This window comes from Leptinotarsa decemlineata, unplaced genomic scaffold, assembly GCF_025532065.1.
Source record: "Leptinotarsa decemlineata unplaced genomic scaffold, Ldec_3_MD MMD2_tig00002159_RagTag_RagTag, whole genome shotgun sequence".
Taxonomy (NCBI): Eukaryota; Metazoa; Arthropoda; class Insecta; order Coleoptera; family Chrysomelidae; genus Leptinotarsa; species Leptinotarsa decemlineata.
This window is the reverse complement of record NW_027412574.1, coordinates 8300312-8326855: the sequence shown is the minus strand read 5'-3', so window position 1 is coordinate 8326855 and position 26544 is coordinate 8300312. Positions and strand designations below refer to the sequence as shown.

The window sequence follows — 26544 nt, the reverse complement described above, 5'->3', positions numbered from 1 at the left end:
AAATTAATATAAAGCTTCCACAAAGAACAGGCCTCGAATCGTGACAATTTATTTCAATCTTTGAAATCGTGGGGCACACATTTTTCGAGCCCTTTGATATTTCCAGTACGTTTTGAATCATCAAAAACCGTAAGAGAGCTGACCCCCAGGTATGGAGCTACAAAAACATGACATTAAAACGGAAAAAACTTTTGGAACAACCTAATAATTGAGATCATGGGCAATGGTGGGAGATGACTGAATAAATCATAACTAAAAATTATATGACGAAAGTGTCATTTAATTGTAATGGACTCACACCCAGATTTATCACACAATGACCAACTTGTTATTATATTACGATCCAGGGAAATGTGTATGAAAGATGCGTTTTGTTCATTGAATCAAGAAGTCATACTGGTATACTATTTTATTACTCTACAAAAATTTTTACAAAAAAAGGTGTACAAGCACCACTGAAACAAGAAAATACAGTACAGTATATACTGCATATTCTCTTGACATAATTGCTGAAGTATCTGTTGAAGTGGTTCCTAACCAAAATTGTGCATCAAATACAATTTTCTTTTCATGTTTGACTCATAGGTGGAACTTGTTAAATCGTGGAACAAAACTAAAAGTTACGTTGAAAAGTTCAAGTCAGATCAGATGGTCTTCTCACAATTATGTAACATTCGGTGAATAAGTGCATTCAATTGAAATGTAATCATCTAAAGAACAATTTGTTCAGGTCAGTCTCAACTTCCTACACTGTAGGTTAATAGACTGACACCAAGTATGCCCACTGACTATATGTGAAAAGTGTTTATTCCTTATACGAGGAATTGGGCAAATTTCGGATATGCGGTTGGTTACCTCGTTCACAGGAAGATGGGACGATGACAAACCTGTTGTTTGTTGTCCGCTTCAGCCATGTTCGAGGAATGATACTCTGAAGGAATTCGATTTTCAATTATCGGAAATCATCGACTTTATGTTGATGATAGACACAACCTTGCACTGACGAGTGGCCAAACAGCCCGAAACCGGTCTGCAAGTGTGTTCCAATAATTGAAAATCTATCGCGGCAGTTGTATCGCCAACAGCATTTGCAGGAATAAGTTCAGTGAAGAATCCTGCACTGACACCTGTAGGGTATAATCCAACGCCCCTCGTGGTATTAGCCAGGGGAGTAGTAGTTTTCTGATAGGTGTCAGTCTATTAACTTACAGTGTAGGGAGTTTGGACTGGCCTGAACGAATTTTTCTTTTAGATGATTTGATTTATAGCCAGACTTCAAGTATACTCACTAACTGTATATGAAAAATCCATTAAAATGTCACTTACCACAGTCTAAGCAAATATACCTCTTGCTAATTTACGCAGAAAAACTTGGTGTTTTCACAAATTGCTATACCATCTCAAATATTTTTTGACATTGCCAGTCACCAGTTCTCTTTCTCCAGAATGTCGTACATAGAAAACAAATGAAAGGGAACAATGTCAAACGGTCAAATAAATCATTTATCAATTATTTTCATAAATTATGATTCAACGGAGGATTTACAATGTGATGAGCAATTAACGGAATTTGCAGTACGAAAATGCGGAAATGTTTATTTATAATAATGTAAAATTGCTGTTTGTACTAACATAAACACGAACTGTAAATGAATAAATATTTTTTATTTGTCCATTTTTTCCTATACCTACCACATCACAATAGAAAACAGTTTCTTGACAAAATGACAATTGGCCTCCGAGTAGTTTATCCTAGGGCCCCACAAATACACAATCCGCCCCTGTATTTCACTTCTATTGGGTTACGGAATACCCACTCTATATCATTGTTGAATTTTACCGTTTTAAACTTTAAATACAATTACATTATAATGATCGGAAATGTACTTTTCCTGAAATTACGGGTCCACGAAAAATAAGTTTTAATGATTCATGAGTACCCACCATTTTTAGCCTTTATGAACATTTGATTACTCACTAGGCTATATTATGGGTGACAAATGAAGATACTCTCAAAGACAAAACGGTAAAAAATAAGAAGAAAGATTTTTTTACCATTTTTGAACATACCTTAGTAAATAGTTTTCAATCTTGTTTTGTTTGTTCATGCACATAATAATATAGTGTTTCTTCCATTTGAATTCGCAAGAAAATTTTTTTTTGTAGATTAACGAAGATAGTAATTTTTTATTGAATTTTTTATTTCACATTCATTAGGTTGTTTTAAAAGTTTTGTCCGTTTTTATGAGTCTACTTTAAACTGTAATATCTCATCAGTTCGAACTTCCATTGTATAATATGATATAAATTGATTTGAAATTCCTGAAAGAATCTGAAAAAAATTAAAAAGATCAGCTGAAAAAACGATTTTATTAAGCAAATAACTGAAATTACAATGAAATAACATAGAAGCAACAACCAAAAACAAAACCAAAAAAAAAGAACTATTAATACGAGTTGAAAAAATTAAAAATGTTGTACGGAAGTACAAGGATTGTCGGAAAGAATAAGGAGGATTGAGTCCAATTATAACATCAGAACCTGCTACAGATCTGGGAACACTATCCGTAGCAATCTCACTAAAACCAGGCCACCAAACGCGGACTGCGATTCCAAGAATTGCATTTACCGAATATCCTGCGAGTGCAGAGAATCATACATCGGTGAAACTAAGAGGCATTTGAAAGTTCGCATTGCCGAGCATACAAAACACACACAGCGAGAAGAAACCAGCAAAACCGGAATAGCAGAGCATGTTTCGACTCATATTGTGGAATTGGCCGCGGTGGTAGTGTGCCCGACTCACGATTGGAAGGCCGTGGGTTCGATTCCCGCCTCGACCAGATATTTTTCTCGAGAGAATTTATCTGGTTGGAGCTGGGATGATTCTGCAACCGTGTTAGGAATCACACGTTAAAAGGTAAAACCTCTTTAGTCCTTAGCTCGCACAAGTTTCTCGACTTCTGAAAGTTGTTCATATGTTAGGAATCACACGTTAAAAGATAAGACCTCGTTAGTCCTTAGGTCGCACAAGTTTCTCAACTTCTGAGAGTTGTCGTTCGTATGGGGGAAAAACAGAACAGAACAGATATGGGGGCGACAGCTGAATAACGGAAAAACAAATTTTAAACAGACAGATCCACAAAACATCAAGTGGGCTCAAGCTGAAATCATTCACAAGGAGAAACACTGGTTTAGGAGAAAATTCAAAGAAGCCGCATAGATGTTGTCCAACAACGCATTCAGCCAAGCTTGCGTAGAGATACGTTACATATGGAAACCTCTAATCAAGAGGAACACGACCAACTCCCGCCAAACGGTCAGCTCCCGCTAAAAACCAATGAAGCGGAAGACGGAATAGGGGATAGGTGAAAGCAGTCGAATGACCAATAAATAGTCAGATCTCAAAGAAATAAGTCCAGTTATCACCCGAAGACGATTGTGGATAGTAACAAATCGAAACGTTGTGAAGTAACTTAGTTTGGAATCTTTTCTTTCAAAAAATCTGTTTAAAATCATTTTTCCGTTAATCAGCTGTCGCTCCCATACGAACGACAACTCTCAGAAGTTGAGAAACTTGTGCGAGCTAATTACTAACGAGGTCTTACCTTTTAACGTGTGATTCCTAACACGGTAACAAATAATTTTTAAATTTTTTCAGCTCGTGTTAACAGTTTAATTTTTTTTGGTTGTTGCGTGTATGTTATTTCATTGTAATTTCAGTTTTTTTTAATTTTTTACAGATTCTTTCAGGGATTTCAAAGGGATTTCAGGGAAGTCAGATCACACGATTGCAGTGCAGTGTGTGTGAGTGAATGTGTTCCAATATAATGTTGTTCAAATGTTGTAAATCAAGACCTCTTATTCACTATGTATGTACAAAATGTTACAGTGTTTATCATAGAAGTTGTCTACAAAAAAGTTTCAAGGATAAAGTGAAATTTTTAAATGATAACCTAATCCTATGTTGCGGGGAAGAAGAAAACAGGTTTGATGAAATTAACATCTTAGAACAAACCATTAGTGAACTTTCCTTAGAGTGCCAGTTGAAAGATAATCATATGGATAAACTGAAAAATGATAAAGTAACCCTGATGAATGATGCATTACAGTTGGAATCAGAATTTAATGAAGAGTTGAACCACCATAAAAAAATAATCACAAAGATGCAAAAACACATAGACGAACTGGAACAGCAAAAAGTGAACCAAGAGACAAAAACTACGGAAAGTATGGCTACTCAAACGAATATACAAATACAAAAAACAATAGGGACAACCATAGATGAAAATATGTTCAGTGGCGTAGAGAAGGAATCCACAGCCGACAATATTAATGCACATGAACAATACTAATGAGGAGAGAATAAATAAAGAAACTGTATCCTGCAAAGGAAAGGAGGAAGCGCTACAACTAGAAAATGAATCAGTCAGTAGTATTGAAAATGATGTAACTAATCCTGCAAATACATATACCTATCCAAACCAAATAAAAAAAGTACTGATAATTGGTGATGAGTATTCAAAAAATTTCTCTTGCGCTCTAAAAAAAACTGTGACAATGAAATATATAACATAAATGAAATTGTAAAGCCACAAATTGAGATTAGCGACCTGACGAAAAACATTTTTAAAGACACAATGAGCTATGGATCTGATGATTGTGTCATTGTTATGTGTAACACAAATAACATTAGTAACAACAATAGCTTAATTTCATCGCTGAGGCTAACTTTACCTGTTTGTAAATTCACCAATCTAGTCATGATTTTTGAGCGAAATAAACAAATTGATCAAATTATCATAAACAAACTGAGAAGACAGATAAACATATTTATGAAACGCAATATTGGCACTTCTATAAAAATGTTTGTGGACAATAACCACATAGGAAGTAAACGATCTATTCTTGATAATGTAATAACACACCTTCAGCAAAGCCCTAAGTGTAACACAGTCCTAAAAACTGTAACGATTATTGACGAGTCTGTATCACAGTCAAATAGTATTTCAACTGAGCATTTTTTAGTCAATCAACAGACTCGATCAATAAACACTTAGGTAACAATTTTATGCATATTAATGAAAATACAAAAAAAGTTTCAGTTTTAACTCTTAATGTACAATCTATTCGTACTAAACTTGATGATTTATATGTATTTTTAGAAAGTGTAAATTTTCCAGAAATAGTTTTATTTACTGAACACTGGCTCAAAAAAGAAGAACCTATATATATACCAAATTATTCAGTGATATCAAGTTTCTGTAGAAGAGAATTCAAAGGTGGGGGAACGTTAATTCTAGTAAGTGAGACAGCATTGAACAATTATAAATTCGTTAAGGATGACAAATTTAAAGACTTTGAAAATGAAAAACAATTTGAATTATCAAAGGTTTTTTCGGCGACATTTAATATGTATATAATATGTTTATACAGATCTCCTAGTACAAATGGCTATAGTTTTTTGGAAAAGCTGGAACAGCTACTTAGTAGTCTACCAAATAAAGCAAATGTTATTTTGGCGGGTGATTTCAACAATGACTATGACGACGAGAACTCTCTCCTCACCCAACATATGAAGAATTTATTTCTATCTTTTGATATATCAGTGCACACCAATAGTCCTACAAGGATATCTCCATATTCTCAAAGCACTATCGATTATATCTGTAGTAACCTGAACAACAATGTATGCTGCAACGTAAAATCAGCGAACATTTCTGATCATGAGGCTGTCCATTGTGTAATAGATTTAGACAGTGTTATTGATATAAAAAAATATAAATATGGAAGGCTTTTCAGTAAACGAAACTACGACAAATTCTATGAAAATTGTTTACATAACGATTGGAATGCTTGTTTAGAAACTATCGACCCATTCTTGTCTTTTTACAACCTCCTGACTAATTCCTTTAATTATTCATTTCCAATGCAAAAAATCAAAATAAAACGAAAAAACAAAAAACCGTGGTTAACACAAGGGATAAAAACATCCTCAAAAAATCTTAGATCGTTATATAATATAAGAAAGTATATAAATAACATATTCTTTCATGAATACTACAACAGGTATAATAGAGTATATAAAAATGTCATTAAATTAGCGAAGAGGAGCTATTATCATAACAGAATGTCTAATAGCAAGAACGCTATCAAAGAGGCATGGCAGATTGTAAATGATTTGAGTGGAAGAAACAAGCCAAGAACTGATACCGTTACCCTTGATCCAAATTTACTCAATGAATTTTACTGCACTATAGCAAAAAAACTATCCATAAGCATTCCAGATTCCCCTGATCCCTTGATCTATATGAATAGTATCAAAATATCCGAAAACTTGATATTATACAACACCAATTTACAAGAACTTATGGCTACTATTAGTAGCATAAAAAAACAAAAAGTGTTGTGGGTATGACAGTATCTCAGTTAGTATCATTGAAAACATGCCTATTTTCGTTTTAGAATTACTAGTCCAACTTATTAACAACTCGTTTGTGACGGGAACATATCCGGACTTCCTAAAAACCACTATAGTAATTCCAATCTATAAAGGTGGTGATATTAATGACCCTTGCAATTATAGGCCAATATCGCTTATACCAATTCTTGGTAAAATCATTGAGAAACTAGTAAAGGTAAGAATAATGGAGTTTGTGGAAAGAAATAAAATTCTAAATAGGCAGCAATTTGGCTTTCAGGCTAGGAAAGGAACTGGAGATGCCATGTTTGTCTTCCTTAATGAACTGTACACTACACTAAACCGTGGAGACGCATGTGCGGCGGTGTTTTGCGACCTGTCAAAAGCATTTGACTGTGTAAACCATAAAATTCTACTGCGTAAACTAAACCAGTATGGTTTCAGAAAACAGAGTTATGATTGGATAGAATCGTACCTTAAACAGAGAACTCAGATTGTGAGAACACATAGACTCTCAGATGGAGGTTCCGTCGAGTGTGGGGTTCCTCAGGGCTCAGTGCTGGGACCAATTTTGTTCTTACTGTATTTTAACGACGTAATAAATATTACAACCGACGGTTCTTTCACAATCTTTGCTGATGACACTACCATTCTATGGTACGATAAAGATGCTGATAACTGGCACTCAAAAATAGTTTTGGGGATTACAAAGATCAAGGAGTGGTGCGATGCTAATTTACTCTCCTTCAATATTAAAAAAACTAACTGCGTATCATTCCACTGTGCTTTGCCGGATATCCCTCTGGGTGATGGTGCAATAAGAAATAATGCATGTAATAAGTTTCTAGGGGTGCACATGGATGGGGAACTAAACTTCCAGCATCCTGTTAGACAGCTAGGTTCAAGGATCGCCTCGGGTGGTTATGCACTACGCATCGTTGTAAATGAACTAGGTACAGCGACAGCATTGCAGGTTTATCATGCCTTGATCGAATCGCACATTCGATATGGAATCGCTTTCTGGGGAGTCTGTAATCAAGTACATTTTAACTCAATCTTTGTTCTTCAAAAACGTGCAATTCGCTATCTTTGTAAGGCGGCTCCCAGGGTATCTTGTAAAGAACTATTCAAAACTCGTAAGTTGTTAACTCTGCCCTCATTGTTCATTCTCGAAACTGCCTGTCTAGTATATAAAAACAAAACACTTTACAAGTTCGCTGATGGAATCACCCGCCAGAGAAATGACATAAAACTTCCAATCCCAAAAACAAATTTCATATAAAAATTCATGCATATATAACGCTGCCAAAATATTCAATCATCTGCCAACAGAAATAAAACATTCTGAAACATATGCTGTGTTCAGAAAAAAATTGAAAACTTCTCTTCTGGATCTGGCTTTATATAGTATTACGGAATTTTTTGAGACAGTGTTCACTGACGTCTAACATCAGCTCAGTATGTTATATGTGTTATTTAATTTATTTATCTTAATACTAGTTACAACCAATTGAAAATTAAATTAATTGATAGTCCTATATTTTATTGACAATATCATGTGAACCATGATATATCAAGTTTTATGAATGTCTACACTTTGTCGATAAGATTATTGTATCTTCAGACAATAAAGTATATTTATTATTATTATTAATTAATATCATTTTAGACAATGGAAGTCCGAACTGATGAAATCCACCACGAAACATTGTCAACCATCTTCAAACATGTCAGTGAATACTTATTTAACTTAATCGAAATGAACACCACTTGAATCAGTGCCCTTTTGGTAATGTAACACAAGTCGATTAATTCTGTCATCATAAAAATTGGGTGCTCGGGAATCGAGCACGACGAAGGACGTTTTTGCCTGACCCTGATTGGCTGAAGTTCTACCGGTGAGAAAGTTATCGAAGTGCTTGAAAAGATGGAAGTCTATTGGCGAGAGGTCTAGGGAGTATGGTGGATGAGACAAAACTTCAACGCTCAATCCATTTAATTTTCGGTAGGTGAATTGAGAAATGTACGGACGGGCGTTGTCGTGAAGCAGAATGGGACCTCTTCTATTGACCAACAGCCGCTGACCACCATACAGTAGCCATGCTCATTTTTGGTGGATTTTCGTCTTCAAAGTTCCTGGGTAGATCATCGGTGTCCAACCACTTTCCTGAACGTCTCCTGTTGTCGTAGAGGATCCACTTTTCATTACACGTGACGATCCGATCCAAAAAAGGATCGTTTTGGTTGCGCCAAAGCAAAAAACAGGCCTCGAAACATAACAATTTCTGTCGATTGTTCAAATTGTGGTGTACCCACTTTTCGAGCTTCTTGACCTTGCAAATACGTCAAAAACTGCATTGGAGCTGACTCCCAGTTCTTCCGTCATCCCACGCACCATTTGTAATGTGTCGGTCTCTACCAGGGTCCTCAAATCCTCGCCCTGAATTACTGTAGGTAGACCACTTCGGCGCTCATCTTCGGGGCTCAAATTTCCGGAACGAAATTTCGCAAACCAACGTCGAGCACTGCGTTCATTAACATTGCCAAATACCTGGTTAATTTTTCAGGCTTCTCTGTCTCTATACAAAAAAATATGGAGAAATTGAAAGCTAATACCTTCATTTCTCAAAAACTAATCTCTATAGTATAACAATTTTCAATTGAAGGTAACTCATATACAAATTGAACTGAGAGCTAACGGCAACAATGTTAAATGTTAGAACTAAATTTTTACCGGGGTCATTTTTATTGTCTATGCATCGCCATTGTAAATAATTGAAAAGTAAGATGATGCCATTAAATAGTTTCTGCATATCGATATGATGTTAAATACTTTGAAACATCGGTAAACTGATCAACACTTCGCAGGTCTAATATGTTTGCGTCCTTAAAAAGCCATAACTAGTCATTCGGTTTCTTCAATATCAAGCGTCATTATTGACAGTTTGTTCTGTTTCTTGTGAAGGTTTGTATTTATTAAATATATTTTATTATATTTATTAAATATACTGTTATATTTATTAACTTTAAAATATACGAAAGAGTTGGCCGATACTTGTTTTTCAAAATACATCATCATAGATTTACATCACATTCACATTTTATTATAAGATAATTAGTTGACCTAGTCATTAAACTCAGGTATAAATGTTCGTTAAACTCAGGTATAACTGTCATTAATTAATTCCTAGAATATTATTAGTTTCTAGGTAGATAGTAATATTTCAAAAAGTATATATGAATCACAATGTATGTAGAATTCAGTTTGTTAGTGAACACGCTTGAAAAAGCTACTGTGCAGCGAAACACGTGTTGCCGATTTGTTAATCATTTCTAGTGAAAATCTCACAATAAAGTGTTTTTCAAAATACATCAACTTTAAAATAGTTTTTGAGGTAAGTAAACAACTGACAAATAGCTGAATAATATGATTGAATTTTATTATTTTTATAGTATTAAGATGGATGCCGTTAGCAGGTCCAAGTAATGGTCAAAGAACGCGGAAGTTTATGTCGTTAGAAGAAAAACAGATTGTCTGTAGAGTGTACGAAAATTTAAAAAATACACTCCGTACAGTGGAAGCTGTAGCCCAGTGTTCATTTTTAACGGAAATATCCGTGTCGACAATTGAACGCATTGTACGTGAAAAAAAGGTGACTTGGATTGTGCAAGCTCGAAAAGTACATTGTCGTGGTAGAAAAAAAAATTGATTGAAAAATTGACGAGTACCAGAAAAATTTTGTACGCTATACCATTCATTCTTTCTTTTTTGAGAATAAAGCGCCTACCCTCGAATCCATTAGGACAAAGGTAACGGATAATGATCTCATTCCAAAAATGAGCAAAGAGAAGTTAAGGAAAATAATAAAAGAAGATTTAAAATTTAAATATGCCAAATGATCTCGTAAATCTGTCTTAATAGAAAGAGAAGATATAGTCTCATGGCGACGGAGATATCTTCGCTCTATTAGAGAAATGCGTTCTGCTCACAAAAATATTTATTATCTGGACGAAACGTGGGTAAATACTGGTCACACAGTATGTAAGATCTGGCAAGATACCACTGTAACTAGTTATCGTCAAGCATTTGTGGACGGTTTATCAACAGGGTTACGCGGACCAACGGGTAAAGGGCAACGACTTATTGTCGCCCATATAGGTAGCGAGAGTGGCTTTTAAGACGAAAGTGCACTAATTTTGTTAGCCAAAAAAACGGGAGATTATCACGAAGACATGGACGCCCAACGCTTTGAAGGATGGTCAAATTCGGTAATAGTAATGGATAACCCTTTTTATCACAGTCGATTAGTAGAACAGCTGCCAACTATGACCACCAGAAAAGCAGACATGGTAAAGGCCGAGCTTATGGGTGTCATTAAACAGCATTGTGACAGATATCGCCATCATGTGGTAAATACAATAGCTCGTACTGAAGGCATCACCGTTTTGAGACTTCCTCCTCACCATTGCGAGTTAAACTCAATATAATTAATCTGGGCTCAAATTAAGGGTAACGTAGCTCGTGAAAACGTGACATATAAAATTTCTGATGTCCGACGTTTATTAGAACTCGCAATGGAACGGGTACGGAAAGAAGATTGGGTTAATGCTGTAGCCCATGTGATTAAGGAAGAAGAGAGTCAATGGATTCTGAAACTTCATGAGCATAACATGGTAATCATTTCTTTGCTTTGTAGTTCTCTTTATATATAAAAGGAACATAAAAATTATTTTGTAAATTTTTCTGTTTTTTTGAAGTACTGTATTAGGCATAATAAGAAAATGTAATCAGTTCCATCATTGACACCATGTAGCGCCACCTACTATAACAATTTTTGCGTAATTACCTATGTGTTTAAATAAATAAGAATATTATTTTGGTACGCCTCTGCAGAGATGGTCAGAGGATAATCCGTTGGTCACTTCAAGTGCAACGTTGCTAATGAATCACCTTCAATTGAAAATTATTATAGTATACCAAAAATATGCCCTTATTAATTATTGTTTTTATGATTCTTAAAAGTTTTATGTATAATAATAATAATAATAGCATTTTTCAAGGTCTAATTTCGTTTTATTAGCTTGTGCTCATTTTTTTTCACTAACCTACTTTTATACTTTAAACTTCAATTTGTGATTTCATCAATCTATAGGAAATATTTTAAGCCATAATCCTCAATATCCCCTAATGTCTGTAAATTACATTAAAATTAAGCTCCACTCGTGAAGAAACGATATTATATATAAATACTTGTTAAGATTGTTTTCATTTTCTAGAGTGCCTACGATGTGTGTGAAAGTGCTCCAGTCGTACTGTATCCAAATAATGATTGTGTACTTTATTTCATGTAAGTCGTTTTTAATGTGTGGTTATAGGAAGCAAGTGTGACATTGTCGATCGATGTTGAACCATTTATAGAATGATTATATTATAGAACAACTAGCACGTTTTGATAATCATGTATGAAGCGGATATATTTTCTTGAATGACGTTTAAAAAACCTTGAATATCATATTCAAAAATTCAACCCCTTCAACACCAACTTTAAAGAATCCATATCACTCGAAAAAGTGTACACTTCATTTTGTTAAACTAACCCACAAAGTCTTGATGACTGAACATATATATATATATATATATATATATATATATATATATATATATATATATATATATATATATATATATATATTGAAAAATTGGTCCGTTTATATATCTTCGGAATCAATCATCGATTCTGAAAACATTTTGGATATGTCTATAAGACGTTATTTCATACGAAAAATTGCTTACGAAAAGTTGTAAAAAACACTTCATTTATTGTTCAGCATCCTACAATTTTAGGTTTCACTCTTTTCAATGAAGGTAGTACTCAGGAGTTCATTCAAGATGAAGAATACCCACACGGACCAATCAGATGGTGGAGTGAATGGGATAACCAAAATAACATATTATGGAGAGATGAAGACAGATGGCTGAATCGAAATAATCCACCATTCAACAAAAAATTCAAATATCCTTTCGGAATAAGTGAGTGAAGATGTCTACGGTTTTAGACCATTCGAAATCAATAGATTATAATTATTAATATTTTAAATTTAACATATGTCACAAAAAGGTTTTGAAGCTTTATAACTTATATTTATTATATGCGAGCGCTTTCAATAGCTTGCTGTGCTATCATCTTCAAGGCTCTACTCTACTTAATATTAGTTTCTCAATATGGGCAAAGAACTTTTTAAGTTGTAGGATACCTCAAAAATTCACGAAAAATACATTGAAATATTTTTATTTTCTATTAGTAAATACGAGTATGAACATCAGTTTAACAAAAATTCATTGTAGTTAGTGAATAACTTGTACGAAAAAGACTTTGTTACATTCATCATGTTACAATCCGAACAAAATTGACATTGTCAAACAGAAGTACAACTAGTGGTGAAATTACACATTAACTATTTTGTCCATAGAAAAAAATGTAACTTCTTCATGAGTTTTATTGTATATCTAAGACGCAAAGTTAGGAGATTTACTTCGTAAAGACACCATTCTTAGTTTTTTTTAACCGCAACTCGTACCTACTTGTCATTTTTTTCGGGAACACATGAACCACTAACTTCGTGGACATCAACAATGACTACATCATTGACTTGTCAAGACATTTTCATCACTGTTATCTAAGAAAATGTCCGACAATAAGGTGCGGAAAATTTCTCTGGGTAGAACTTGTACTTTCGTTATTGTTTTCAGGCATAATTCAACTGTAAGTTTTTCTTGGTTTGTTTCTTTGGTGCTTGTCTGCAATTTTCTATCTACTCCTCTTAAATTCGAACCGTAGGAGAGGCTCTTCTCGCTCACATCCTGGGTATTACTAAGATCTCAGAATCGGTAGTTGAGGAATCGGTTTATTCAAATTACAGAACCAAGATAGATCAACAAACAAGCCTTGAGTGTGTATTTGGATATGATCAGATGTTGGTTACACGTGTTTCCTTCCTCTACACATTGCGTTTTATTTTCCCAAGAAAAATAAAACGGTTGATATTCACATTGCCAATGGTTGAGCTCCCAGACCACTGGGAAACACTTCCTTTCCGAGAAAGGAAGAAAGTAATTAACATCTTTTCTTCGGGAGTTTTCCATTTAATGATGGAGAAGTGAAAACTCCAAAAAATTATTGGCTCCTAAGAAATATTCCTTTACGTTACTTCTTTTTTTTAGGGACGGGTTGGATTGTTGATCATTTTACCTCTCAATCGATGACACCAAAGACGGCAATCAGGTCGGTTATATTCGAAAATTTGGAGGACGATTCCATTTTCTCAAACTCGCCCCCCACTACAGTTAGGCCAATAACTTCGACAGTAGCCATACCAGGAATGGCAACAACCAGGACGCCGTGTGAAGATGCTTGTCAAGCTACTAACCAATTCGATCCAGTATGTGGAAATAACGGAGTAACGTACACAAATTTTCAATGGTATAAATGTGCAGTAAGATGCGGTAGAAGTGAGTATTAATTCATTTCCAGTTAGAGATTAGCATCAAAAATTGGAAAATTTAAAGTAGCCAATTTGTTGAAACGTAGATCTGAAACCTCTGGCGTAGAATGAATATAGAACCAGTATTGTTCCCAAACATCAGAAATGAATCAATTTTTTTTATCTCATCTCAAAAGAAGAGTGTTGCATTTCTGGTGTTTGGGAGCAGTTCTTGTTTTGGAGTCAATTTGTTATTCTACTATAGATATACAATTATTTCGGGACCAGTATCGATTCACGTATGAAAAGTCGGAAATGGGGAATTTAAAAATGGGACATTGAACTTACCTGGAAAGATTTAGGGTGGGAGTATCGGGGTTGGACGCATAGTAGCATTTTAAACCATTTCTAACCTATGAAACACCATATATATGCAAATAATAAAATTGTTTTATTAAAATGGGTGTTCTGTTCGGGCAACGTACGCGCTTCGCCTATTTATGGTGTTCATAATCGTCCTACCGAGAGGACTATTGGCAATGTGGTTGATAAATTTGATTCCATTGGTTCAGTAAATGATTTCACGTTGCTCACACGAACTCGACCTTTTGCAACCGTACAAAATTCAACTGACCCAGGAACTGAAGGTAAACGACTATAGACAACGACGTGTGTTCGCTGAAAGTGCTCTGAAGCAGTTGGCAACTGGCATCTTCAGCGAAGAGGCTTATTTCTGGATGAATGGGCACGTGAACAAACTAAATTGTCGAATTTGGGACGATATCAACCCACACGAGATCCAAGAGCGTCCAATGCATCCCGAAAAAGTCACTGTTTGGTGTGGATTTTTGGCTGGCGGCCTAATCGGTCCATATTTCTTTGAGAAAGACGTTGGCCAGGCCATCACTGTCATCGGCGAGCACTATAGGTCGGTGATAACCAACTTCTTTCTGCCTGAATTGGATGATCTGGGCACCAACGACATGTGGTTTCAACAGTGCTACGGCGCTTCGTGCCACACATCTCATGCCACTATGGATATTCTAAACGAGCGATTCGAGGGCATGGTCTTCTCACGTTGAGGTGATATGAACTGGCCAGCGAGATCGTGCGACTTGACCCCGTTAGAATTTTTCTATTGGGGTTTTCTTGAGCCGCAGGTAAATGCGAATAAGCCACAAACCACAGCGGTCCTCAAAACCAAAACAACCTATGCCATCGGTCAAATTCATCCTGATTTATGCGCCCGAGTCATGGAAAATTTAACGTTTTCGATGCGCTCCACCCAGAGGAGCCGTGGCGGACATTGGAACGATGTTATATTTCACACAAAATAGCATTGACAAATCTTTCAAACGAATAAAAAATTTCGATTACCTACATCTTACACGCTTAATGAAAGACACTATACATTCGTAATGGATTTGGACAAAAATCCTCTCACAATTAAATAATTTATTTTTTGTTGATTTTTTCAATTGCATATTATTATATTAGTGGATTCCATGAGTAAAATATATACAAAGTCCTCCTTGAGTAGTGTCATTAACATTGATGTTATTTCTTGAGATACTTCCATTTTATGAGTATCAATTCCTGAACCGGGGTGATAATATTAATTTTTGTAGAAATGAAAACTTCATATCTTGCTCAAAAGTTATGTCATATAATGTCGTCCGATTCCTTAGATGTACCTAGATGTTCATAATTCGAAGTATATGATGTATAGATGGGGTGTTGTTGAACATTAAATTCGAAAAAATATCTATCTGCTGGTTTCATCATTCAGGGTATAATTGTCTACTTGGTATACCTCGCATCAAAACACTATACAACTAAATTCGTTGCCTCTGACAGAGAATGCAGAAAAATGGCTTAAAAAATTAGTTAACTTACAAGTTCAGAAATAACATGTAAATGTAACATGTAAATGCAGCAGATATTTTTGAGTTCTTGTTAATAGAGTCATGAAACAATAATATTATTTTGATGTGAATTACAGAGTATTCAGTGAAAGTTGTATTTCATTTTAGAAAATACTACGTACACAAATAAAATAATGAGAGTACAAGTGTGTGCATAAATTTTAAGTTAGATGTTATCATTGATCTAGGTAATGACACATATTGGAAATGTGGAACTTAGGTAATTTTAGTCTTCATCATATCCCTATGAACATATATATTTTAGGTCAGTTTGTTCTGCTAGCTTCACCTTAATTGAACTGTCGGTCCTAATCAAAATTTTTCAGTATGTAAACTTTAAATTTATAATAACTTTAGGTTTCGTCATTACCCTGTCACGTAATAAAGTTCAAAAGTTATTCTGTGGCCCTGACCAACTTTTTACTCCCCTTTTGAGTTGAATATTTAGATCATTACCTCAGCTATGGAAATATTGCATTTCATTCATTCATCATAAATTGATTTGAAATCCCTGCAAGAATCAGTAAAAAATTAAAAAAAATTATCTGAAAAATAACAATTATACCAAGGAAAAAACTGAAATTACAATAAAATAAAATACAGGCAACAATCAAGAAATTAAAAAAAAATGAATTATTAACTCGAGATGAAAATTAAAAAAATATTAACAAGAAATGATAATTAAAAATTGAAAGATTCGAAACCACCACGACGATTCGATTGTTAGTATCCACAATCGTCTTCGGGTGATAACTGGACTCATTCCTCTGAGCTATTCAAAGGTCATCTTTCACCTATCCCCTCTTTACTCTCTCCGCTTCTGGTTGAGGTACGTGGACGACATCGTCATAATGGAAATGCAGAACTAGACACCTACCTGAAGCACACCAACAACGTAAGTCCTTCCATCAATTTCACGGAGAAGGAAGTCCACAACGAAATGCCATCCTCAGATGTATTGGTGAAGAGCACCGACACTAAAAGGGAAACATGTGTATATCGAAAACCCACTCACATAGGACAGTATCTGAACCAGGAATCCAACCACCATCAATTGAGAGGAATTGAGGGGAATCATCAAGACTCTACTAGACCATGCTTTCGGGCAGTGTAATACAAAGGAGGGTCTCAAAAAGGAACGGAATGGTTACTCCAAAGTCATGGTGGAACAGGCTTTAGCTAGAAGACGGCAAGAGATCTACTATCCATAGCAGCCTCACGAAAACCAGGTCACCAAACGCGGACTGCGATTCCAAGAATTGCATTTACCGGATACCTTGCGAGTGCGGAGAAGAATACATCGGTGAAACTAAGAAGCCATTGAAAGTTCGCATTGTCGAGCATAAGGAACACACACAGCGAGGAAAAACCAGCAAATAAGGAATGTCAGAGCATGTTTGGACTCATCATCTTCAAGTGGGCTCAAGCTGTAATCATCTACATAGAGGAAAACTGGTTTAGGATAAAATTCAAAGAAGCCGCATATATGTAGTCCAACAACGCATTTAGCCAAGCTATCGTAGAGATACGCAACATATGGAAACCTCCAATCAAGTGGAACACGATCAACTCCCGCCAAACGGTCAGCTTCCGCTAAAACCGATGAAGCGGAGATAGGGAAGAGGGAATTGGTGAAAACACTCGAATAACCTATAAATAGTCATATCTCGTAGGAATAAGTTCAGTTATCACCCAAAGAGGATTGTGGATACTAACAATCATCGAAACGTCGTGAAGTAACTTGTTTCGAAATCTTTAAATTTTTGATTTTCATTTCTTGTTAATATTTTTTTTTAATTTTCATCTCGTGTTAATAGTTCCATTTTTTTTATTATTGCCTGTATTTTATTTCATTGTAATTTCAGTTTTTTTGATTAATATAATTGTTATTTTTCAGATAATCTAAACAATTTTTACAGATTCTTGCAGGGATTTCAAATCAATTTATATCATATTAAACAACGGAAGTCCGGGCTAATGAAATGCACCACGAAACATTGTCAACCACCTTCAAACAAATATGGAAATATTTTTATAATATGGGATATAGGTACTGAGAATTTTACATTTATTTTACGCCCCATTTTCCACTTTTCTCCGATTTGTGACTTGGTTTTTTAAATCCGTAGGTTCTGCTAGCTTTACCGTTACGCTGCGCGCTGACAGAAACAAATTGAAATACTTTCCTTCGGAAAACTTTTAATTATCAATGAATTCATGTTTATTTTGGGTTCCTTCATTACACTATTGTACAATGATTTGCTCCTCTTTTTAATTGAATGAATGGGTACCTAATTCAAGCACACGCAGCAGAAGCAAAAATAATTCTTTATACATTTTTTTCAAGTACGGAGAGGGAAATATAGTGAGAATTCAAGGTTCAACTAATTAGCGAACAATTAGAGCAAACTAACGTTCTGGAAGAAATTAAATAATAAACAAAGTTGTATCGCTTGACATCAAGTTGGCAAGACACAATGTATTTTTCAAAGCAAAATAAAGGAAAGATTTTTCCCCACAACTAATTAGCGAATAATCAGAGCAAACTAATTGTCTAGTCAATGTTCAGGAAAACTAAATAATAAAAAGTTAAATCGCTAACTTAGTGTCAAGTTAACAATACAACGCGTATTCGAAAGAACAATATGTGAAAAATTATTTATTTCCACATTTTATCAGCAACAAAATGAAGGCAAATTGTGAAATCCTCAGTTTTACATAAATGTGTTGTCTCGTTCATAATATATTCACGGAATATAGTAACTTTGATATATTCACTGATGGCTTTGGTGAACATACAGAGCTTCGAAGTTGAAGAGGTTTATTGTAATATTTTTAAGATAAATATCAACCTAAAAAAGTAGCATATATTTTTTTAGCATACCTACTTGTGTCCACTCGAATAATCTTACAGAGAATATGGCTTTCATTTGGGTGAAAACAACCAAAAGAAGTTGACGGTTGAAACATTACTTATATTTCATTGAATGCAGAAAATGTACCTTTCAAAATGATGGTATCCGTTATTGACAAACCATGCATAAACAGAAACTAGCTTCACAAATGCGGTTTCCGTAGAATTGTCTTGTATTTGAGACATGACTATCGGCGTCATAGGGACAGCTTTAGGTACTTTCATGACCTCGTAAACCATGAGTACAACTGCACGAGGCTTCTGTTGAAGACTTTGTGTATTTGTGCTATTTACCAGACTTCAGAAAGTTCCTCTTTTGACTAGTACAATGGAAATTCAGCAGAGCTGTTGTCTGTCATATTTTTATCTATAAGAACAAATCAGTTATTAAGACATATAAATATATGACATGGTTTAATTTTAGGTCATTTTAGTTTCAAATTCGCTCTTTTTAACAGATTTATTTATGAAAAAGAGTACAATCGTTTCACGAAAGTTGTAGTTGAAATTTTACCATAATTGTAGAGGTGATGTGAGTCAATTTTTCTCATCATATCTTTTTATTTGCAGATGTGAAAATAAGGTTTCGTGGAGCCTGCCCAAGACCTATCTAATTTGCTGTAAATATGTCTGAAACGAGTCAAATGTCAAGTAGATAAAGAACTACAAGTATTAGAGACTTTTATTCGGCCTATACCCATCTTAACTTGTTCGTAATAACTGTGACAGAGACCCCCTGAATACAATGAACCTATTTATTTATTCAAATTATATTTTATTCATCAACTACAAAATGGTTTTCGAGACTGAAAACAAAACAACCCGTGAAAATTCGAAAAAGAGTATTTTATCAACTCATGAAATTCAAACAGTATTTGATTCAAGTATCTTAAAAATATAATGTCGGTTGGTTTCTGTTGCTTCCAATGAAATCTATAAAAATGTTTAGATTATATTGTAGGAATAATTTATTTTTTTTCAAAGTAATACAAATTATGAAATAACAACAAAAGTAATTGGCGCTCCGAGGCGACTTGATTGATTTCAGTGGCGCATTTGCTTTTTCAGCTGCAGGAAAACCCGGAAAAACCTGCAGCACCACATCATCTGAAGATCTTGATCTGCCAATGTCCTCTCTTTCATAGAAAAATATTTCAGAACATAAAAATGAAAAAATCTATTTTTTTTCAGAAGTAGCACAGGTCCCCATTTAAATTTTTAACAGTATTGCTTCTGTTCGCCCTGATTCAGATGCATTGGTGGTGGGTATTTGAGGTTTTTTGGAAAATTCAACAAAGTAATAGATATCAGCAGCAACAGATAACGTTTATTTATTCAGTATCTTCGAAACTAGTTTAGGTTTTTCTTAACCTTCGATTCGAACGAAACATGATTCAAATTTCATAATTTTGATGAATATGCAACTTCAATGTCAAATTTTGACCAGAAAATACTTGCATTGGCCTGTTATCAGAAAAAGAAATAAATTCACCTCCAGAAATTCTTATTTGTTGTTGCAAAGTTCATCTAGTTTTTTCATTTCATTGTTAAACTGATTCGGATTTTCAATGTAGGTATGGACGTTAATATGTCAGAAATCGAATAAATGTTTTTCTCTTCATTCTTATTACACCCGTATTCCTTTTTTAGCAGATTAGTATTCCATTAGCTCCAGTTTACACCCAACAGTGTGACTGTTGGATGTAGTTATCGAGCAAATAATAACGCTTCTTGAGTGAATTTCATAAATCTTATATTCTTTATTTTCACCATTAGATGTGTAAATAATATCAAACCAACATAACTATAACCAAATTTACAACAAAATATCATAACATGAACTCGAATTCATCATTCAGTATGCCGTCCTTCCCGTTCTATACAGATTATAGTCCTTTCATTCACAGACTTTGTGATATTTTTAATAAATAGGGGATTTATGTTAGCACATTCTTTCTTTGCAACTTATCAACCTTGGCTTTTAGGAATGGAATTTATTTTTGTACAGAATTCTTCTCACAGTTTCTCTGCCAAACCCTGTATCTGTATCTGTATCCAATATCACGTTGTCACGTTTACTTCGGTTCCTATGAAAAGTGCGATATTTCTCTATCCATTGACGTGAAAAGTTCGATTTTTAGCTGAAAAGTAGTGCAGAAAGTGACCCTTTGCCAATGAATACTGACTGAATCGTAGTTATCTTGCATTTTGCGACTTTTGAAAACGTTTGTTTCGCTCTCATCAGTTTGTGCAAGTTTTGTGAACTCAGACTATAGTACAGTTAAAAGCAGTAAAATCCAACTGAATCTATGGTAGGTGCACTTTGCTGAACAAATATATCCAGAAGAAGATGGGCGAAGAAAAAAATGACATTAATCTTAGACAGCTGCTAGATGAAATTGTAAAAAGTAAGAATATAGTAAAACAAACAATTGAAGAGAGTGAAATACGTACGAAGCTAAAAATTGAAGCCAGTGAAACACGTATACTTATGAAAATAGAGTCCATGAGCAAAACCATCAACTTATTGGAAAAAGAAAACAAAGAACTGAAAATTAAACTCGAAACTCTAGAAAAAAACAAAAAAGTCAACAACTTTGTAGTATTCGGCCTGAACAAACCTCCGAAAGAGAGATCTCTTCAATTCGTTTGTGAAGAAATAAAACATCTTCTAGACATCGACCTGAAAGAAGCAGATGTAAATAACTTCTACTCACTCGGACACTCAGACGACAGTCCCCTTAAAATAGAACTGATCTCTCACTTGAAGAAGAAACTTATATTCCAAAACTGCTATAAACTAAAAGGCACCCAAGTATATTTTGTAAACGATCAAACAGAAACTCAAAGAAGAGAGAATAAAATACTTCGAGAACAACTAAAAAGAGCAAAAGTACATTCATCAAACAGCTACATCAAAGGAAGTAAACTAGTAGTTGACAATAAAGAATACACCGTGGAGGAATTACAATCATTCGAAGAATACATTGAGGTCAAACCAAATAGTGCTCCAGCCACCCCCAACATTGAAAATAAAAATCTCATTCTCGAAAATTCAGAAGAATCAAACACACAAGCACGATACAGGAATACAGGATACAGTAATAAAGGAGAAGAGGAACCACCTACTTCTCAAACAAACAAACAGAGAAAACAAATAGAAGCTTTGGACACGCCACTAAAGAAATCGACCGGATATTCTACGAATCCTACTGTTTTCAAGAATAAGCTCAGAAATAAGTCGACTACGTCACACAAATAAATATTCTGGGACGATTCACAAAACTTAAAAATAGGTATCTAAGTTCGCCCCTGCTCTGAAATTTGTAACAGAAATCAACCGTACTAACCAAATATTTTATCTTCACAATATCAGTAAGTTAGTTTTTAAATGAATGTTTTTATCTTATTTTATTTATACCATGATTGTTTGTTTCTGTCCTTTTTATTAATTTGAACTAACAAACTAACTTGATAGATACACAAATTATAACAAACTCAAAAGATTTTAAAACAATTTCCCCTACGAAATTTAAGATTCTCCACACCAATATTAGAAGTATCCGCAAAAATATGGATGAGTTGTCAGTATTCCTTGATGAGTTAGAAACTCAAATCGATATTATAATACTGTCAGAAACGTATGCGGTGTATGATCTTCAACTAATCGAAATGACGGGATATCATGCCTTATATAATGAAAGCATGCTGAACAAGAATGATGGAGTGATCGCTTATATACGAAAAGACCTAGAATTTTCATATAATATTAAGAATATTGGAGAGCAAAAGGCACTCGAACTAAAAACACGAATAGATAACCAACAAACAATAATAACGAGTATTTACAGATCCCCAAACACCTGCCCAAATAAATTCAATGCCGAGCTATTGAATTACTTGAATACTTCTGAGAAAAATGATATACCTACACATTATAACGGGAGACTTGAATATTGATCTGTTAGCTGACAATAATTATGTAGAAGAATATAAAAACATATTGCATGTTCATGGTTTTCTCTCATATATTAACAAAGTCACTCGTCCGGAGAGCAAAACTTGCATTGACCACTTCTTTGTGAAAAGCATAAATGCTGAAATAGAGTCGTTTATATTTGAGGCAAATATAACAGATCATCACCCAATTGCTTTAACTATTCCGAAACTAAATCACAGCTCTGATTCTTGTTCTGAAAAAAGACAATTCAAAAAATATATCAAGTACGATAGTCTGAGACTTCAATTGCAAAAAGAACACTGGACGGATATGTACAACGAAGAAGATCCAAACATCATAACAGAAAAATTCATCAACAAAATGAAGCAAATTATAGGAAAAAATACGCGATTAGTCAAGATGAAAAACGCTAACTCAGTAAACAAAAAGAAATGGGTAACATCTGCAATATACGAATCTATCAGAAAAAAAATAAAATGTACAAAGATTTGATCAAAAACCCCGAAAATCAATCTCTGAGGAAAAAATACCATTTGTACAGAAATAAAATAAATAAATTAACAAAATTAGCAAAGAAAGAGTACTCTAAAAAGGTCATAAGTGCAAATAGCAACAACTCGAATGGGCTTTGGAAGTGTGTGAATGAAATTTGCAATAAATCCAAGACGGAGACACAAATAAAAAAAATTAAATTAGATAATGGTAACGTAATAGAAAACATAAAACATATTGCAGATGAATTCAACCAACACTACACTACACTGGGCAAAACATACGCAGAAAAAATAATCTTTTTTTTTTTTGGGAAAGAAAGTTTTTGGCTTTCTACTACTCCATCTGATACAAAAAAATGGATGAGAGAATCTTCCAAAGAAAGGAAGGATTAATCAATTTGAAAATAAGTAACTCTATACATGGATGTGTAGATCATGCAAAGAAGTAACTTTCAGACACAAACTGAAAGAAAGTCCTCCTGAAACAGCTACTTTCATATAAACATTGAATTACACGAAAGAAAAAATTCTTTCGAAACAAATACTTCTATATGAACACTGAATTATACAGAAGATACTTTTCTCTATTCAGTTTGTATATCGAACATTCGTGGAGGAATAGGAATCAGATATCATTCACATGAGTTCTACTTTGAATGAATGGTAATAAATTGTTATTATTATTTATTACCATTATTACCATTCATTCAAAGTAGAACTCATGTGAATGATATCTGATTCCTATTCCTCCACGAATGTTCGATATACAAACTGAATAGAGAAAAGTATCTTCTGTATAATTCAGTGTTCATATAGAAGTATTTGTTTCGAAAGAATTTTTTCTTTCGTGTAATTCAATGTTTATATGAAAGTAGCTGTTTCAGGAGGACTTTCTTTCAGTTTGTGTCTGAAAGTTACTTCTTTGCATGATCTACACATCCATGTATAGAGTTACTTATTTTCAAATTGATTAATCCTTCCTTTCTTTGGAAGATTCTCTCATCCATTTTTTTGTATCAGATGGAGTAGTAGAAAGCCAAAAACTTTCTTTCCCAAAAAATTAATCACTCCTAAAAATATAACATTTTCAAATCAAAAAATAATCATTCCACATAATTTCAATGAATCAGGAGAGAGATTGCGAAACACCATGTATCTCTATGACACAGACGAAGATGAAGTCCTTAAAATGATCATTGAACTAAAACCGAAGAAATCACCGGGTCCTGACGATATACGTTCTGAGACTCTGAAAGAGATATCCATTGAAATAAAGAAACCACTCACATACCTTATAAATAGATGTTTTCATACGGGATGTTTCCCAAAACTGCTGAAGATTGGAACTATAAAACCATTATTCAAAAGTGGAGATAAGCTAAAAATAGTTAATTATAGACCTGTCTCATTAATTTCCAACTTGGGTAAAATAATGGAAAAATTAATTAAAGTAAGAATAGTGAATTTTTTGAGTAATCATAAGGTCCTTTCATGCTCACAGTATGGTTTCAGACAAGGTAAATCGACGGAAGATGCAATTCACAATTTAACATCAAGAATATATGAGGCTATCGATGAAAAAAAACCGGCCCTAGGCATTTTTGTTGATTTGTCGAAAGCATTCGATACTGTCTGTCATAAAAAGTTGCTCAGAAAATTGGAAAATTACGGGATGAGAGGAAAAATATACAAATTATTGGAAGACTATTTATCAAACCGAGAGCAGAGTGTGAGCATAGGTGGTATTATGAGTAGTTCAATGACTGTCACATACGGTGTACCCCAAGGAACGGTACTAGGTCCTCTCCTATTCATTATATACATGAACAGTATTTTTAGTGTGAACACAGAGGGTAGTATCACAAGTTTCGCTGATGACACCGCTATCTTCTACCAGTCGGACTCGTGGACTAATTTAAAAATGATGGTCGAAACCGATTTTGCCAAATATGATGAATGGTTTAGATATAACAAGCTCACTCTCAACCTAAAAAAAACCAAATACCTACCATTCACTTCTCAATCATCATACTTACCTGACATGGGGCCATTAAAATTCGGAAAAAATTGCGAAATTCCAGAAGACACCTCGATAAAATACCTGGCTGTTATTATTGACAGGCATATGAGATGGGATCTCCAAATTCAAAACTTAGTTAGAAAACTAAGAAGGTTTTTGTATAGATTCAAGTATTTGAAAGATTTTTTAGACATAAAACACCTAAAAATAGTATATTATGCTCTGGTTCATTCAATATTGTCTTATGGAATCATAGGATGGGGAGGTGTGAGTGATTATCACCTTAACAATTTAAATGTTATCCAAAAGTTGATACTGAAAATAATTTATGGAAAAAAAGCCACATACTCGAGTGACAACATATTCAAAGAGTCTCAAGTACTGGATGTTAGGCAGATTTTCTGTTTCAATATCTTAATTAATGTACAAAAACAAAACATTTTAACTGAATCTGTCGAGCACAAATATGATATGAGGAGGAGACAAAATAAACTACCCAGATCGAAAAAAACAATAGGCCAACGATGTGCAAACTATCTTGGACCTCGACTTCACAACATGGTACCTGAAACAATCAAAAAAATATATTCTCCTACTTCATATAAAAATAAAATAAAACTTTGGATTGTGCTCAGTGAAAGAAAACTCTTCCATGATGCGGTGAATCAAAAATTACAAAAATATTGAACTTGGAAAACAAAAAATTACAAGACACTACCCCTATTGCGATTATGAAAATACACCCAACTATGACAACATACCCAACTATGACAACATACCCAACTATGACAATACCCCCGACTATGATAATACACCCTACTATGTCAACACCAAATATGGTTCATATCTCAATAATATATACGTGACGTGATGTGACGTACACATCAATAAAATTGTATGATTTGTACTATTAAATTAAATTTTGTCTTGAAACTACAATAATATTATATTTAGGTAAATAAATCACTTTTAGTCTTAAAACTACAATAAATTATATTTAGGTTAATCTATCACATACAAGCAACGGTCTCACCACTGACGCTTCGTGATTTTGTATTCTCGTTTATTCGATGATTTTCATATTTGTATCGGTTATTTGAATAAACTTATATATATTATTATTATATTAATACTACTATTATTAGTTTTTCCGTTTTCAACAACGCCCAAAAAAAACATGAGTTGTTCTTAAATGTGGTTTCTTTAAACGATTGTCCACAGAGCGTTTCTTTGAATGTTTTCAATATCCTTCTCACGGTGCTAAAGTGAATATTTTTTCCTGGATGCCGGTGATTGAACACATATACACAGTCTCACCACATAAAAG

At 34.1% G+C, this 26544-nt stretch overlaps 1 protein-coding gene across 2 annotated transcripts in view; it reads left to right on the top strand.

Annotated features, from left to right (window-relative positions):
* Positions 1-19414, top strand: part of LOC111509729 (uncharacterized) — a 44891-nt gene extending 25477 nt beyond the window's left edge. Inside the window, exons 3-6 of one of the 2 annotated variants that reach the window (XM_074177205.1) lie at positions 11699-11769; positions 12267-12452; positions 13644-13931; positions 19313-19414. In XM_074177205.1, the coding sequence (XP_074033306.1) occupies positions 11709-11769; positions 12267-12452; positions 13644-13931; positions 19313-19356 (579 nt within the window). In that variant the 5' untranslated portion in view covers positions 11699-11708 and the 3' untranslated portion in view covers positions 19357-19414. Of the gene's footprint in view, positions 1-11514; positions 11770-12266; positions 12453-13643; positions 13932-19312 lie in introns of those variants that run through there. The other variant, XM_074177206.1, reaches the window with a different exon arrangement.
* The last annotated feature ends 7130 nt before the right edge of the window (positions 19415-26544 follow it).